This window comes from Vulpes vulpes, chromosome 3 (genome assembly GCF_048418805.1).
Source record: "Vulpes vulpes isolate BD-2025 chromosome 3, VulVul3, whole genome shotgun sequence".
Lineage (NCBI taxonomy): Eukaryota > Metazoa > Chordata > Mammalia > Carnivora > Canidae > Vulpes > Vulpes vulpes.
In genome coordinates, this window is record NC_132782.1 from 83,753,146 (window position 1) to 83,770,128 (window position 16,983).

General features: G+C 49.9%; 3 protein-coding genes across 11 annotated transcripts in view; 2 read left to right on the forward strand and 1 right to left on the reverse strand.

Annotated features, from left to right (window-relative positions):
- Positions 1 to 5,038: 5,038 nt before the first annotated feature.
- Positions 5,039 to 6,233, forward strand: PPP1R35 (protein phosphatase 1 regulatory subunit 35). The gene is made up of 4 exons (XM_026019679.2): positions 5,039 to 5,336; positions 5,417 to 5,672; positions 5,751 to 5,887; positions 5,976 to 6,233. Exons 1-4 carry the CDS (start codon positions 5,100 to 5,102, stop codon positions 6,147 to 6,149), a joined length of 804 nt encoding a protein of 267 aa, XP_025875464.1. The 5' UTR covers positions 5,039 to 5,099; the 3' UTR covers positions 6,150 to 6,233.
- Positions 6,234 to 7,203: 970 nt separating this feature from the next.
- On the reverse strand, positions 7,204 to 12,545 carry MEPCE (methylphosphate capping enzyme). The gene is made up of 4 exons (XM_026019488.2): positions 9,632 to 12,545; positions 8,210 to 8,428; positions 7,910 to 8,036; positions 7,204 to 7,807 (listed from the first exon to the last, which is right to left on the reverse strand). Exons 1-4 carry the CDS (start codon positions 11,318 to 11,320, stop codon positions 7,755 to 7,757), a joined length of 2,088 nt encoding a protein of 695 aa, XP_025875273.1. The 5' UTR covers positions 11,321 to 12,545; the 3' UTR covers positions 7,204 to 7,754.
- A 99-nt stretch (positions 12,546 to 12,644) lies between these two features.
- The window catches only part of ZCWPW1 (zinc finger CW-type and PWWP domain containing 1), a 30,657-nt gene continuing 26,318 nt past the window's right edge, over positions 12,645 to 16,983 (forward strand). For 7 of the 9 annotated variants that reach the window (XM_072753015.1, XM_072753019.1, XM_072753016.1 and 4 more), the window contains exons 1-2: positions 13,071 to 13,170; positions 13,272 to 13,631. The gene's annotated coding sequence lies outside the window, so the exon portion shown is untranslated. Of the gene's footprint in view, positions 12,764 to 13,070; positions 13,171 to 13,271; positions 13,671 to 16,983 lie in introns of those variants that run through there. The other 2 variants (XM_072753021.1, XM_072753018.1) reach the window with 2 other exon arrangements.

The following is a 16,983-nucleotide window of genomic DNA, read 5'->3' on the forward strand; positions in this document are numbered from 1 at the left end:
TGTCTCTGGGTTGGTCCCCACCTGTAGGCAGCAGCCAGTTTAGGAGTGGGAGATGGGAAGTGAGTTACCTTACAGATGGGGTTTGCAGAGGTTGGTGGTAGAAGGTTGTTGCCTCATTTCTTTGACTTGGCTTGGCTATATTGGAGGGTAGTTTCCTATGGAGCCTTTGCTCTTCCTCTGCCCCCTCCTCCCTGATGGGGCTCCTCAGCTAGCCTCCGCAATAGTCTCAACCACTCTGTGGGTAACTGCATTGAAGACATCTCACTGCCACTCACCAGCATGGTCTCTTAAAGGACCTCTGACCCTATCCTGTTTCCAATCCCCAGGAGAAGCTCAGGATGACTTTGAATGACCCCTTCCAGAACTCAGACTCACCTTCCCCAAACTAGGATCCAGGTCTGGGATCACCCCTCCCAGAAGACTAAAGGGAACACCACTACCTGGCGGAGTCTAACCCATCAAGCCAGAACCTAAGAGCCAAAAGTGGAACCTTTTCCTGAGGGTCTGCTCTGTGTCTTGTTCCCTCTTCCTTCAGTATTTCCTCTTCCTTCCTTTCCCCACCCTTCCCTGGATGGGTGACAGTGCAGAGATGGGACCTCTCCAGCCTAGGGTGGTGGTGGAAGGAGGGGTTAGTTGATGAGGGCTTGGGCAGGGCCCCCTCACTTGGCAATCTCAGGTAGTGGGGTCAGGAAAGCTTTTCTGTTTTCCCCCTCTTTTGCTCAGAGCGGGGGGCAACTATTGGACCATATTTTAAATTTCTCTCCTAACTCCTTCCTGCTGGGTTCCCCCTTCCCACCTCTGCTATCCCCAGACAGGGCTTGGTTTGGTGTGGCATGTAAATGAAATCCTTCTTTGCGGAAGAGGGTACAGCTCTAGAACATGCCACCATGGGGAGACTCTAAAGTTAAGGATAGAGAAGGAGTCTTCGTCACTTATCAGTACTTTCTTTCTAAAATTTTATTTATTTAAGAGAGAGCGAGCACGCAAGTAAGAGTAGGGGGAGGGGCAGAAGGAGAAGCAGACTCCCCACTGAGTAGGGAGCCCAATGCGGGGCTCTATCCCGGGACCCTGAGATCATGACCAGAGCCAAAGACAGAGGCTTCACTGACTGAGCCACCCAGGCACTCCCTTGTCAGTACTTTCTTAAAGGGGAGTTTTGTTGTTGTTAATTTTTTAAAGAGGAGAAGCAATTCTAAGCCTCTTAGCTGGTCTAGCCAAAAAAGTCTTAGGAAGAGTGGTGGCAAGACTGAGATCCCTCATTCCCTCACCTCCACCCACGCATCCTCATATTTGTATTGTTTCTTTAAAGTCATTTGGTGGTGAATTTTCCACTTCCTGGAAGCCACCCATAAGCTGGCAAATAGGATGGCTTGCTCTTATCTCTGTGTCTGGGCCTAGGAAGAGGTAGTGGCTATATTTTAAGGCTGAAATTGAGCATCTGAGCTTACTGAATTCATGGCTAGGGATCCTGTGGGGCCTTTATATCCACCAGCTCACCCAAAGCCTGCGGGGTAGTTTCAAGCTTCAGCTGCAACACTTCCTGTGTGCCAAAGCTACCTCAGCCTCCTTTAAACAAACAAACAAACAAACAAACAAACAAACAAACACAACTTTTTATCATAGAAATGCTCAAATGTATACAAAAATAAGGGAATATTATAACAACCCTCCATGTACCCATCACCCATCTTCAACAATTATCCACATTTGGCTAGTCCTGTTTCCTCTATACAACCGCCTTCACACACTGCTCCTTTTCCCAAAACCAACACCGCTTTTAATTACATTTTTATTGAGATCCTTGTAGATTCACATGCAGTTGTAAGAAATAAGACAGAAGGATCTCTTGTACACTCTCCCTAGTCATTCCCCTGCCTTGTAACTGCTGGAGACTGAATATTTGTGTTCGCCCCCTACGTCTTATGTTGAAACCTAATCCCCAGTGTGTGGGTCTTTGGAGGTCGGGTCTTTGGGAGGTGATCAAGTGACTAGTACTCTTATAAAAATAAGAGGGGATGCTTGGGCGGCTCAGTGGTTGAGCGTCTGCCTCTGGCACAGGGATTGATCCTGGGGTCCTGGGATCAAGTCTTGCATCAGGTTCCCCACAGGGAGCCTGCTTTTCCCTCTGCCTGTGTCTCTGCCTCTCTGTGTCTCTCATGAATAAATAAATAAAATATTAAAAAAAATATTCTGGGTAACTCCTTGCCCTTCTACCATGTGAGGACACAGTGAGAAGACAATCATCCACAAACCAGGAAACGGTTCCTTCCTAGACTCTGAATCTGCCAGCACCTCTATCTTGGAATTTCCAACCTTTAGGATCATGAGAAATATATTTCTGTTGTTTGTAGCCACCCAGTCTATGGTATTCTGTTATAGCAGCCAGAACAGACTAAAACAGTAACATTTTGCAAAACCATACTATAGTATCTCAAGGATACTGACATTCGCATAATCCACCAATTTTATTTGGCTTTCCTAGTTTTGTACTCACTCATTTGTGTGTGTGTATTAATTCTATACACTTTTATCACCCATGTAGGTTCCTTTTTTTTTTTTTTTAATTTTATTTATTTATGATAGGCACACAGTGAGAGAGAGAGAGAGAGGCAGAGACACAGGCAGAGGGAGAAGCAGGCTCCAGGCACCGGGAGCCCGACGTGGGATTCGATCCCGGGCCTCCAGGATCACGCCCCGGGCCAAAGGCAGGCGCCCCATGTAGGTTCCTGCAGCTACCACCACAGTAAAGAAAACCAACTGTTCCAACACCAAAGTATCTTTGGAACTGCCCTTTTATGACCATGACCATCACCATCCCTCCACCTCCTCCACTTCATCCCTAACACTTGGCAACTACTAAATCTGTTTTCCATTTCTAAACTTTTGTAATTTCTGAAATGCTAGAGAAATGGAACCATTAGGCATGTGATATTTTGGGATTGCCTTTATTATTATTATTTTGCTGTGCGCAGCATAACCTAGCCAATTCATCCAAGTTGCTATATATCAATAGTTTGTTCCTTTTGATTGCTGAGTAGTATTCTGTATGCCATAGTTTAACTCTTTACCTCGTGTAGGATGTTTGGGTTGTTTCCAGTTTTTGGCTATTATGAATAAAGGTAGTATAAACATGTGTAGAGGGGTTTGAAGTGCCCAAGGATACGGAATTAGCTACCATATTCTGGGGACCACAGGTGCTTATGGGGTCCATCATTGTTTCTGAGGGCTTTTTTTAGTGGACCAAATTAGGATATAATTTCAATTGAAACTAAAACAAACCAGGAATTCATAAGCTACTTCCTAAATTCAAGACAACAGGGAATTTGCATAACAGCATTTATATATTTTATATATATATATAATCTTTTCAGCTATGCCAAAATTCTGGTTCTGATAATAACATAATGTTTATCCTACACATTTTCACCTGTTTCCAACATGACTACTGAATACATTGTAAGATTTTAAGGCAGTTTGTCCATTTCTAATGGCAGTTAATTTTGTTCATAGGGTAGACCTTTGGGATGTACAGTTAAATTACTATTTTTTCAAGTCTTTTACAAGAGATCCCTTCTGTGTAGTTAGGTCACCAACTAGATACACATTTAGGTTCATTTGTTTCATTTTACTTTCAACTTTTAGGGACTGGTTTTTAAAAATTAATTTCTGTCATATAATCACGGAAAACATAGGTTTCCAAAGTCAAATACACACACTATATTAAAAATCTAGCCTCTCTTCCTTTTATTCTATTATCTCCTTCTCAATGTCAGTAGCCATTAAAAGTTTTTGAATCATACTTCCACTTTTAATAAAACACAAGTATTTGCATTTGTATCTCCCTACTTTCACAAATGAATAGTAGAGGGAATTTGTATACTTTCTTATTCCTTTCTTCAGCAAGAAAGCTTGCAGTGTTTCACACCAAAGATTCTCAGAAATTTGTGTGTGTGTGTGTGTAAAATGCAGGCAGCATTCCACCCCATCTTCCACAGCAGTTTCTGGTAAGATAAAGCATGTGAAAACTCTCAAACTGCAAAATGGTACACAAATGTGCCTGTTGACTATTAACCCCTTTTGGGGAGAGCCTCAAGACTCATTCACCTGACTTAGCACATTTTGCACAAGAAACAGGCTCACAGAACTGAGAGCACCTGCCCCGAGGAACACAGGGAAAGGATGGGAAATCCGGTCTCCTGTCTGGCAGGAGTCCAGGATAAATCCATCGAGACTTTATTTTTATTTTTAAAGATTTTATTTATTTATTCATAAGAGACACACATAGATAGAGACATAGGGAGAGGGAGAAGCAGGCTCCCTGTGGGGAGCCCCTCCCGGGACTGGATCCCAGGATCCCGGGATCACGACCTGGGCCAAAGGCAGGCACTCAACCAGCGAGCCACCCAGGTGCCCCAAGAGACTTTCTTTGTAAAAACTGTACTCAATATACAGATACCTATTTTTATAGATGAATATGTTAGGGGGCCCCCAAGGGGGAAAAAGTCGCAGAAGACCCCAGGCTGAATGAGGCCGTTATCGCCCGGGCAACCACGAACGCCCGGGGTCCCGGGAAGGATCCCGGGGCTGGGGGCGGCGAGCCCCGCCCTCACTCCTCCTGGGGAGCCGGTCCCGGGTGGGAGGAACGCGAGGAGCTGCTGTGGAGGCACTGACCAGGGAGGGCCAAGATGAGGGCACCTGACCCTCCTCCAGTTAAAGCTGTCCCATTTGGTGCCCCGACGGAAGGCAATGACACACCCACCCTGGACTCCAGCAGAAGTCAGGTAAAAACCGCAGGACAAAGACACCACGTCCGCGTTTCCAAACGAGAAATGGCCTTCGTGAGGACCCGTAGAGCTTCCACGGGTAGCGATTCCGAAACTACGGCTTAGGGGCGGGGGCGAGGTTTTGCGGGCGGAAGCCCGCGGGAGACGGGGAGCGGAGCAACGGAAATGACGCTTAGTAGCGCCAATGGGATGGAGCAGGGGCTGGACCTCCCGCCCCGTTGGACAAGGGCGAGCGGTTTCCGGTAGCGGTGCCCGGGAGGGGCGGGGGAGGGGTTGGCGAGTTTGTGTCCCGTGACCTCTGGCCTCCGCACCAAGATGACGGGCTGTGGGTTGGCAGAGCTGGAGTTGGTCGAAGGGGAGGAGGCCGTGGCGGTCCCCGGGCCACCCCCAGAACCCCGCGCCCCGGAGCCCAGAGCCCCAGTGCCCGAGCCTGGTTTGGACCTGAGCCTGAGCCTGAGCCCGCGGTCCGAGACCCCCGAGCGGCAGACCTGCAGTCCGGGTCGACGGAAGGGGCGGGCGGACCGGCGGGGCGGGGCCCGCAAGGGGCGGCAGGTGAGCTGGGGGAAGGCCTGGCCCCCAGCCTGCCGACGAGCCCGCGCCCACCTCGTCACTGCCTCGCTCTCTGCTCCCAGGTCCGCTTTCGTTTGGAGCCGCTCTCCCCGGTGCGGTCCGAGCCGCCGTCGGCCGCCGCCGCGCCAAGAGAGAAGCCCGCAGCGCCGCAGGACCTGGGGGCGCCCGCTCAGCAGAGCAGCCTGGCCTTGAGCCTCGAGTTGCAGGCCGCGCGGGCTGCTGCAGCCGGGGGCCAGTTCGATGCCGCGAAGGCCGTGGAAGAACAGCTGAGAAAGTCGTTCCAGACTCGCTGCGGTTTGGAGGAGAGCGTGGCCGAGGGTGAGAGAGAGACGGCCGGCGGGGCGCGGGAGTGGGGATGAGAAGCGCCACTCACCTCCGCTCCCCTTGCGGTCTCAGGGCTGAACGTGCCGCGCTCCAAGCGGCTCTTCCGAGACCTGGTGAGCCTGCAGGTGCCCGAGGAACAGGTGCTGAACGCTGCGCTGAGGGAGAAACTGGCGCTCCTGCCACCACAGGCCCGAGCCCCGCCCCCAAAGGTGAGGGACCTGGGCTTCAGTTTCCGTTTCGTGCCCCTTCACCTTCCCAAGTGTAACTAACCTTGCTTTGGGTTCCGATTCCCAACAGGAGCCACCTGGGTCAGGGCCCGACATGACCATCCTTTGTGACCCAGAAACATTATTTTATGAGTCTCCACACCTGACCCAGGACGGTCTGCCTCCTCTCCGTCTTCAACTCCGGCCCCGCCCTTCAGAGGATACTTTCCTCATGCACCGGACACTGAGGCGATGGGAAGCCTAGACGTGGAGGCCCCCAGGATTGCTAGTTAATATTTTTGTGTTAAAACTATTTTTCAGAATAAAGTGGTTTTGCTAACAAATGAGACTCTTCTTCGGAGTCTTAAAATGGGTTCAAGCCTCAGGTGGAAGCTGTCTGGAAGTCAAGTTTTTGGCCTTTTTGGAACTTGGTAGTGATGGCAAGTTGAGAACACTGTTCCACATCTTCCCTTGACCTGTCATAGACACCACGTTTGTTCCCTTGCGTTTTTTTTTTTTTTTTTTTTGAGAGCGGAGAGCAGGGGAGTGCAGCGGGGAGGGGGGCAGGAGAGGGAATCGTTAGCAGGCTCCACACTCAGCCCAGAGCCGAAGTGCGACTCCATCCAGAGCCTGATGCTCAACCCACTGAGCCACTCAAGCGCCCTTGCACTACTTCTTTCTCATCACTAACACGTGGATGAGTCTCAGTCTGTTAGGCTTCAAGGAGTACTTCTTTCTTAATTACCTGGCTCCAGGAGCCTGAGAGGCAGTAGCTATTTGCACCCAGTTATTGAAATTACATCCTTGTCTTTACTTGGAAGAGCCTTGCCCATGTTTACACCAGATTCAGGAGTGCTCAGTATTTGCTAAGTGAGTATCAAAGTTCCAAGAACACTGGACATGCTGTAGAGTTTCATGTTAATTACCTAGTCCTCTAATTGCACATCACAAAAAAGGGGGGGGAGGGGGTGTCCCTGGAGCAGGTGGGAAGGTCTGTTCAGTAGTGCCTTTTTCTAGCTCCACTGTTAATTCTTCCAAAGTTAGCCTTTGTCGCGTGCTCCCACAAAACATTCTTGTCAATGCATTTTTGGGGGAGGGGAGATGAACTCTTAAATTTCACATAAAATTCACATTATACCTCTCCTTCCTGATTAGTTCTGACTCATTGTGTATAGATGTGACTAGCATTCAACACTCAATCTTCCCAACCACTGGAAAATCTGTCCTTAATTCTTGAGACTCCAGTTTGGGCAGAGGAAACCCAGGTGTTTTGGGAGGCACCAACCCTTTCCCACTAGGTAGAAAGTGCCAGACACAAGTGTGGGGGCCACTGCCTGAAACATCAAATTTATTGTGCTGTTCTTACATTCCAAACCCAACCCCCTCTCCCAATGGAGCTGAGCAGAGGGAAGGATTTTCACAGTACCTGCATGCCTCCCTGCCAAACTTCCCCTTCACCTAACCCTCAGTCCATCTATCTGTGGTCCATTGCAACACAGCCAGGGACAAGGGCTGAGGAGAAATGGGAATCTCCTTTGGAGAGCAGGAGGAAGAGGCCAGAGAACTTGATACCGCCCACCTCCCATACCCTAGGAGAACAGAGGTCAGCAAACAGTCCATGCCATCCAGCCCAGTGAGCTGGGGGAGAGAGGAAGATGTCGGTAACTCCAGCACAGCTGGGCTTGCTGCTTAGATGCCAGAGGTGTAGGGAGGAGACTGGGGCAGCAACGTAGGAAAAGCTTTCTTTGCAGATCCATGAAAGGAAACAATTTTTGGAGCCAAAAGGAAAGACTTTGAGATACTTTCCTTTTCCCCCAGGTCCTTAAGAGCAGTGGGCAACTTCTTCACACTTTTCTGTTCAGGGGGCCACTCAGTGGCTGGGGGAACGGGCCTTGTGGAACAGGTACACAGAACGCTGGAAGCCTGAGGAGAGAATGTGCAATCAGGAAGGGATGGCAGAACTCCAAGACTCCACAGCATCTGCCTTACCATCCCCTCCCCGCCCCCCAGGTCAGCCAACCTTACCTCTGGAGGTGTTGTGGGGTGTAGCCACAAGCTCATAGCTGGAGAAGCCCACCTCTGGGGATGTCAGGTAGGAACTGAAGTGCTCTGGCCTCAGCTGGATTCGATAGTAGTTCTTATAGATTGTTTCCTAGGCAGAAGGGCAGGGGACCACGTCAGCCTGTTGGCTTCTTCCCTGGTGTACAGTGATGCCCACCCAGGGAACCTGTCCACCTTGTTCAGAAAGTATTTCTCCTTTCTTGAGGCCTTTCTTGCCCCAACTAAAGGAAGGATATCTCAATATCTACCCAATTCCCAACTCACCGTCAGAGTCTTTCTCTTGCTGTAGGATGACCAAGGTTGGGGCTCTAGGACCAGGATGCCCCCAGGATGTAGATGCCGGTAGATTCGGCGAAACATGCGCTTTAGCCCCTCATCTCCCCAGTTCAGATGCACCCACTTGGTGAGGCTGAGGCAGAGCACCACATCATACTCAGGTGTTTGGGCGTCCACCAGCTCATCTCGATCCAGCACATAGTTACCCTGAGGGCAAGAATTGGGGGCAAGGTCAACAGAGGCAATAAAAGAACCACTGCCTCCACACAACCTGCTCGGCAGCCTCCAAAACAGAAAGTCCTACAGCCTTAGCCCTTGGCCACAACCTTCTCTGACATTTGTCAGACTAACTCCCAGCCTCATTTTTTTGCTTTACATCCTCCTGCCCCTGCTTTCTGGTGGTGATAAGCCAAACATAAAAAGGGAGTGTGGATCATTTTACATTGACCAAGTTACCCAAAAGAGATCTCCAAACTGGGGTGAAACATCAGAGGAAAAAAATGAGGGTTCTCCTGAGTCCATCTAGTACTTATTCCCACCCTGCAAACATTAAGCTGAGTGACCCAATGTTTTGCAAAGGGTCCTAACCCAGGTTTGAAAGGGAACCAACCTGTGGTTCCTTCCCTGGAGTCAAGGTTGGCAAAGTTCCAGGCCTATTTCTTTTCTCCAAGAGAAGTGAAAAGCCCCAGCCCTTAGGAAGCCTTTTCTAGATGATAAATTCATCAACATCTGCAAAGTCATTTTTGCAAGCTTAACCCAACCTGCCACCACCAGTTGGCTTAACTGGAGTATTTTATGGAGAGCTATGTACAGTCAGGGAACAGACACTCTGAAGACTACCCTTCCCGCTTACAGAGGACTCCGACTCTCCCCATCTCACGATCTCAGGTCACCATGAGATGACCTATGGCCAAACTACTTGGGGTCCTGACCACCAACTCTTCAACCAACTCTGGATCTAAGTCCCTATAAAAGTATTAGCCACCACCCTACTCCTCTTCCCACCCCAAAACATTCCATGTCTGACACCTATCCCTTCATGCACCTGCATTCAGTGCGTTGGGAAAACTTTCCAGCTGAACCAAATCTAGTGAGCAGCAGGAGCAGCCTGCAAGGGAAGGTGGACTGGTCTGGATTACAGTCCAGGACAGGAGCAGGGCAAAAGGAGTCAAACCCCATCTTGGGGCCAGTAGTCATGACAAAGGAGCCTAGGTAGAGCCCCCATGTTTCCAGGTTATGGGGGGCGGGGGGAGACACTGTCAGTCACAGATTCAGATCCCTGAAGATCTGGTTCTCCTGGCAAAGAGTGCATGCAGAAATCCCGCTGGGTCATAACTTTCCTGTCTTATTCCCACTTAATCTCATCTTCACACCTGGCCCCCTATACCAAGAGCCTTCAGACCCTCTTACCGTGACGAAGACAACATTGTTGGGGAAGACTGATGTGTCTGCTCCATCCAAGGGCACTTGGGGTGCAGCGATGGGACCCCGGCTGGCTGTCAGTGAGGCTGGGAAGCAGCTTCTCTTTCGGACGGTTATGGTCCCTTCCTCACTCTCTGCCCCTGGGTCCCCCTCAGAAGTCTGGGATGGCAGACGCAGCTCCTCAGACAGGTAGTGTCGGATGTTTTGGCGGGCCGAATGAATGAGCCGGGAATCGATATCCAGACCCACCATGCGGGATGGGCCCCACTTACAGGCAATGCTCAGGGTCAGATGGCCCACATTGCAGCCCAGATCTAGGACGTCCCGACCCCGAAACCACTCAGGCTTCAACACTCGAAGGCGCCCATCCTCACAGGAGGGATTGCGGTAACCATAGTACTTGCAATAATTCCCATACTGGAACTTGAGCTGTTGCTTTTTGAAGCCTGCTGCAGGTAGTGGGTGGAGGTGGAGGTGATGGAGGTGGTGGTGGTGGCGGCCTCCCCCACTCCCTCTGCCCTTCTCCTTGGGACCCTGGACTCCACCCCTAGCCCCTGCCTCTGACTTGCTGGAAGTCCTGCGACGTTTGCGATGTCGTGAGGAGGAAGACGGGGTTGCAGAGGTAACTGAGGCAGCTGGAGGGGCTGAAAGGGAGCCTGAGGGACCCTGGAGGGCAGATGGAAGGGGAGACACGACCTCATCCCTGCAGTTGATGGCTGTGTTGAGTTCATAGGGCTGAGGGGCATCCCGGTTCTGGCCCCTGTGCCGCTGCTGCTGTGGGGTGCCCTCCCCATGGAGTGAGGGAGTGAGGGGGGCTGTGGGGAGCACAGAGTGGCTATCATTCCCTCCGGTTGCCTGCTGCTGCTGGTGGTGCTGTCCCCGGTGTCTATGCCGCTTCCGACCAGTCTTGAGTGGCGATGCAAGAACTACCTGGGGCTCATCAGTGCAAGTATTGAGACTGAGCGGGTCAGTAATATCTTTGGGGATGAGGATCTCCACTGGATCTCGCCCCTTGGCCGGAAGTGGAGATGACTTAGGGGTCTCTGCATTGAGTGCGCGGCTCACTTCCTCATCCAGGAGGCTATTCAGGTTCAGTGGATCAAAGATATTGCCCCCCAGGAGAAAGTTGGAGGGTAACACAGAATCACAGTCCGAATTAACCCGCCTGCGCCTCTTGAAGGCCGGATGTTTGAAGCCTCCACCACCCCCTCCCACATTACAACTATTTCTCCTCTTTCCCCCACCTCCCCCAGGGGGCCGGTGGGGTTGATAGCCATTGCGGGGTCGAGGAGGGGCAGGGGGACCCAGTTCTGTTCCGCCTCCTCCCCTTCGCTCCTCCCCAACGTCAGGGGGAGCGGCTCGCCCGTGGGGATCCGACAAGCGGGCCTCCCCATGAGACTGCGCCTGGGGGCCGCCCCCTCTTTGCTGCTGCGACTGGCCTCCCCGAGTGGATGTAGCCCCGGGGCTCTCCTTGCCGACCCCAGAAGCCGGGGCCCCCGTCGAGTGTGTGCGCGGGCCCGGCCCACGCTGCGTCCCGCCGCAGAGCTCCCCGGAGGCGGCCTCTCGGTGAGGTTGCAGCGTGGGGCCGCCCCCTCCGCCCGACTCATCTTTGAGCGGCGGCGGCGGCGGCGGGGCCGGCACCAGAAACGGCTCCTTCTCCGCCGCCATCTCGATCATTTCCTCCCCTTATTCCGTCCCAGTCGAGGGCAACGGGGGGGCGGGGGGAGAACTAGGGGGCTTAACCCCCCTCCCTGGAGCCCGCTCCCTTCCCCCCTTCCCTGAGTGCGCGCGCAGCTCTGCTCTTCTCGCCTAGTCTCGCGCCCAAGCGCCTCCCCCGAAGCGCGCCCCACTCGCCCGCGAGACCAAAACAAGATGCCCGCGAGAACCGAACAACTCCAGGAATCAACCGCGCGTGCGCCAACGCCTCTCTCCACCACCACTACCGCTTGGCCGCGAGCGCGCACTGCTAAAGCGCGTTCCTCTCGGCCCTGAATCACGCATGCGCACTCCGCCACCACCCTGGTTGCGCGCGCATGAGTACGAACCAACTTAACGGCTCCGGGAGTTTAAATATAGCCCACCTCAGCCCCCACAAAAGCCCACCACCCCAAACTGACACCCTACTTCCCTTCGCAGCTATGTCCGTCCCTACTGATATCCTTTGTCTCTGCCGCGCGATCCCACCCACCGTAGGCGGGGGACGGGGAGCTGGTGTGAAAAGGTCTCCTTGACACCCGACCCTTGTTCCTGAGGAATGAGTCTCAGCGGTCTCCGCCCGGCTCTAAACCCAGCAACCTCCCTACCCCGCCTCCTTCCTCCCCCTAGCGGGCAGCGCCTGCGCACACCCTTTTGGGCTTGCGCGGGTAGATACAGCACGTGCTGGAGATGACGCCCCGCCCTCCACCCTAGGGGCGGAGACTGTTACGTCGCTTCCTTAGATTTGGTACACGCAACGTGCGTCAGCACGGTTTGGAGGGGGCGTGGTCAACGAGTGGGGCGGACCTTATGAATTATTCATATTTCGGTCGCCCCCTTTGCCCACCTACTTAGAAAGGCTTCCGAAGGAACGGAGGGGTGAACCTAAAAGTAGAGGAAGGGAAGGAGAGGAGCGTACAGACGGTTTGCCTACGAACTGTTCTCAGTAAAATACAATAAGTCATTGTAACTCACCCCCCTGGGAAATAGTCTCTGCTGAACTGAAAAAAAAAAAAAAGGCACTAAAACAGCCGATGTTCTCCAACTTCCTCTTCCCCCGAAATGGCCGAGTCGTTCTCTCGCTCCTCCGCTTTACCCCAATGGCGATCACCTGGGGACACCACGCCCTCCTCTCCGCCTCCACACCCACAGCCCTGGCACCAACACCTCTTCCCACCACCCGACGCCTGCGCGCGAGCCCCTAGCCCGCCGACTGCGTCCCGACGCCCACCGCAGCCACCAATAGCAGCACATTCGCCACCATCACCGCCACCTCGCACGCAGGCCTTCCCAAGCACACGCTCTCTTCGCGCAGCCTTATATAAAAACGAGTGTGGGCGGGGAAGAGGGTTCGGCCTGCTTTGGGCCCCCTGCCTCGGCCAATGGGGAAGAAGCTGCTCGGCGCCCTTTCCACAGGGTGCTAAGGTGGCGCGTTCTCCCTGCCAACATAGCTTAGGGAGTGGGTCCTGTGGCAGAGAAGAAGGCGGGAGGGGCGACAGTGGGGCTGCAGATAGTCTCAACTAAAACATCAAGATAGGGCGTGAACGAGACTAAAGGAAGAATAGGAACCAGGAAACGAAAAGAGGAAGGAAAAAGTCTGGGGTAGAGAGAAAAGTTAGTAACAGACAGATGTGCTTCATGAACGATCAGGCGCTGCTCCCGCCGCCTAAAAAAAAAAAAAAGTGAGGACACTGAGGATTATGGGATTTGTAGTTTTACAGGGCATTCGGCTGGAAGATGGCGGATAGAACAGTTGCGCAAACGCAGAAGCAGTTTCAGCTGCGCATGCGCCCCAGTTTTGGATGCACGCCACTGGGGTGGCAGCGCAGCTAGTGCGTGTCCTCGCGCCTTTTCTTTGTGGGGGGAAAACTGGGTCGAGGTTGGAGGGGTTTGCGGAATTGCTGGAGTGGCTCATTCTGCTCTTTGCCTTTAGGTCCTCCTTGCTCCAGAAGGTAGCTGGCTTTTCTCCGGTTGCAGATGAAAGTGCTAGGCGCTGCCAGTCCTGGTACCCGTCGCCTGAGGAGAAGTTTTCTCTTCTGGACAACCAACTCTTACCCCTCCTAAGAATCTCCACCGCAGACCTACCCTCAGCAAACAAACAAAAGTGACCCAGTATCCTGGCGGCCAATGACGGGCTGAGCAGGATGAGAATACCGGTGCCTCCCCCCGGGGTGGGGGTGCGGTCGGGCCTCTAACGGGAAGTTCTCTCATGGTGGCGGTTCCTGAGGTGGAAGAGAGGCTTGCAGCAACCCCCTGTTTTATCCACTGAGGGGAATCAAGGACTTGGACTCTGGTACCTCCGATCTTAACTACCGTCCTTAAGGGAGAGTTGGTGAGGGAAGAGAGCGGGGAAAATGCGGATCTCCAGAAGTTCTTCCCTCTGGTTTGAAAGGCGGAATTAGGGTTTTTACTGTTCCAGACCATGGCACCTTGTGAGAGGAAATGGTGCAGGGATCTAGGGATTCGTGGGAATGTGCTTAAGTGAAACCAATACACAAAGGCGAGTTAGTTTGGTAACGAGCACCAGTGGCAGTGTTGCAGCTGGCAGATAAGAGTCAGAATGAAATCAGCCCCCACAAAAGAAAACTTGTATTTTGGTGCTAAGTGGCCATATCTTTGTGCTTCCTTGCCCTCTGAACCGACAAGCTTCAGTTCACCGAAAATATATTGAAGAGATTTGGTACAAGGTTTAGTTCGTAGTTACCACAGTAAATGTTGTTAGATAATGGGCAGTAAAGGGAGCTGGGATCTTGTTTTTACCTTTTATCTTGTGAAATCATGCTTGCTGAGGAAGAAGAAGAAAAAAACCCACTATGGTTATTAATGGGGGCATGAAAATAAGCAGGGATCCACATGCCATTAGACATTGATGCCAAAAGGAAATCAGACTCCAAGATGAAAGATTTTAAATATAGTTTTCCAGGCTCATGGAGCCTGCGCAGACTGTGTGTCTGAGAAAAATTCTAAAGGGTTTACTTATATTCTCTTAGACCAAGGATTCCAGGAATAGTATAAAGAAGGAACAATTAGATAGTTAGAAATTTGTGAACACGTTCTAAATGGGAGGGAGGAGGGTTACTGGTTTTTGAAAAATATTGACATGACTGAATTGTTATTTAGCTAGGTCAGTTCTCAAGCTTATTGGTCTCAGAATCCTCCTTACTATACTCTTTAAAAGTTATGAAGGACTCCAAAGATTGGTTTATAGCTATATAACTTATATCTATTGATAGTAACATAACACATTTAAGTGAATTAATTATACTTAATAATTATATAGATATAAATAAAATTTATATAAAAAATACATTTTCCTAAATGAAAGAAAATTTAGTGTGAAGAATGGTGGTGTTTTACATCTTTGCAAGTCTTTTCATGTCTGGCTTAATAGAAGACAGCTGGATTTTTATGTTTCTGATTTCAATCTGTTTCGATCTTTTGTTTTGGTTAAAGTATATGAGAAAATCCAGCCTAACATCGATAAGTAATTGGAAAGGGGAGGGGACCCCCAGAGGTCTTTGGATCACACTCTAAGAACTGCTGAGGGAGATGATTTCACCTTAAAATCACTGTGGTGATCTTTAGTGTTCTTTTTTTTTTTTAAGATCTTTATTTGTTCATGAGAGACACACACAGAGAGAGAGGCAGGCTCCATGCAGGGAGCCGGATGTGGGGCTCGATCCTGGGACTCCAGGATCACTCCCTGGGTGGAAGGCAGACACTTAACTGCTGAGCCACCCAGGCATCTCAATCTTTAGTGTTCTAAATGAAAAAAAAAAAAAAAAGTATTCTTTTTTGGAACACTTCATTCACCTTCTCTTGGTTCTCTTTATTCCTTATTTCCAAGTTCTTTTTCCCTTTTACACTCTTTCTTATGTTGGGTGGGTAGGATCTGATTTATGGAATTTTCTTTTACTTTCTAACTTAAAGCATTTTTTGATTTTTTTTTGCCTTTCTCATCTGAGGTAAAAACATACAAAACAAAACAACCCCTCAAATGTTATTCCTGGCTCTAGAGCCCCTGGGAATTTAGTAGCTGGTCAGATGAAAGTTGGTGGTATTTTGTGTGTTAACTGGTTTAAAATTTTTTTCTCTCTCTCTGGACTACATTTTAATATTATTGTGGAAGAAGAAAATTCGTCTGAAACAGAGGAGCAGAGACTTGAGTTGTCAGAAAGTGACTTCCTGGCTTTCCCCTTTATATTGATCAGTTTAGACATTTTCTTTAAAAGTGATGTTCTTTACAAACACACTCTAGATTAAGGGGGAATTATATATTACTGCTTATAGATTTACATTTTATTAACAATGAGCCACAATTTATCCAGTTGGTTGGGGCGCCAGTAACACATTTTGGCCTAGAGAGGTCAGTATAGGTTTAGGTAATGATTTGAACCTAACTACTAGAAAATTTTGCATTTTTAAGTGGATCAAACACTTTATTTTTTCAAAACACTATTTAAAGAATTTGGAATTTAGGGCAGCCTGGGTGGCTCAGTGGTTTAGCACCACCTTCAGCTCAGGGTGTGATCCTGGAGACCGGGGATTGAGTCCCACTTCAGGCTCCCTGCATGGAGCCTGCTTCTTCCTCTGCCTGTGTCTCTGCCTCTCTCTCTCTCTCTCTCTCTCTCTCTGTGTCTCTCATGAATAAATAAATAACATCTTTAAAAAAAAGAATTTGGAATTTAGAAAATAATTTTTTTTAAAAGATGTTATTTATTCATGAAAGACACACACACACACACACACACACACGCAAAGACACAGGCAGAGGGAGAAGCAGGCTGTATGCTGAGAGCCTGAGGGACTCAATCCCCGGACTCCAGGATCACACCGTGAGCCGAAGGCAGGCCCCACCCCAAACCGCTGAGCCACACAGTGATCCCTAGAAAATAACGTTTGAAGTGGTAACATTGTCATGTTATAAAATGCTAGAGATATACAAGGGGGGTACAGTAAAAAGCTGTCTTCTACCCAGCCACCCAGTTCTATTTTGAGACACTTCTGTCAGTTTCTTGTATATTCTTCCAGAGATAGTTTATGAATATTCAAGCATAGTATGTAGATACACACTTTTATTTTTTATTTTTTTCTCACACAGTAAATAGACTTAGGGGTTCATGGTGATGATTTAAGATGGGAACAGTGAGAAAGTGTGCTCCTTTATATAAAGGAAAAGTAGTCACAGAACTGCACATCTGAATTATTCACATTTACAGAAGTGAGACAAGGAACAAAAAAATACCAAAAGATAATTTGAAAATCCATGCTGTAGACACACTAAGTTAAGCTCCCAATACCTTTTGAATTCATCTTGGGATCTAAAGGGAGGAATTCTATACCCTTAGTAACTGAATGTTCACCATAGTTTGGTCATTTGAGGGTCTTAAGAATTTAAGATCCTTTAAAAGGACATGTATATATCTTATATATAAGATCTATTTTATGCTGCCTTTGGGTATCTTTATAATGGGAGATGACATAGTTGGAAGATTGAGTTTCAGGTCATCTTGGCTCTACCATGTATTAACACTGAGGCTTTGGGCAAATCACTTACTTGCCTTTTGCATATTTTTTTCATCTGTAAAAAGGGAAGCTGCCACTTTATGACCTCTGTAGACCCTCCCAGAGCTACAATGCTTGTT

Bases quoted from the DNA above. Each gene is read 5' to 3' on its own strand.
- PPP1R35 (XM_026019679.2), top strand. From the start codon at position 5,100: ATGACGGGCTGTGGGTTGGCAGAGCTGGAGTTGGTCGAAGGGGAGGAG. The intron at 5,673-5,750 runs GTGAGAGAGAGA...TTGCGGTCTCAG, and splicing joins GGAGGAGAGCGTGGCCGAGG to GGCTGAACGTGCCGCGCTCC. The intron at 5,888-5,975 runs GTGAGGGACCTG...GATTCCCAACAG, and splicing joins CCCGAGCCCCGCCCCCAAAG to GAGCCACCTGGGTCAGGGCC.
- MEPCE (XM_026019488.2), bottom strand. From the start codon at position 11,320: ATGATCGAGATGGCGGCGGAGAAGGAGCCGTTTCTGGTGCCGGCCCCG. The intron at 8,037-8,209 runs GTGAGTTGGGAA...CCTTCTGCCTAG, and splicing joins GCAAGAGAAAGACTCTGACG to GAAACAATCTATAAGAACTA. The intron at 7,808-7,909 runs GTAAGGTTGGCT...TTCTCTCCTCAG, and splicing joins ACCCCACAACACCTCCAGAG to GCTTCCAGCGTTCTGTGTAC.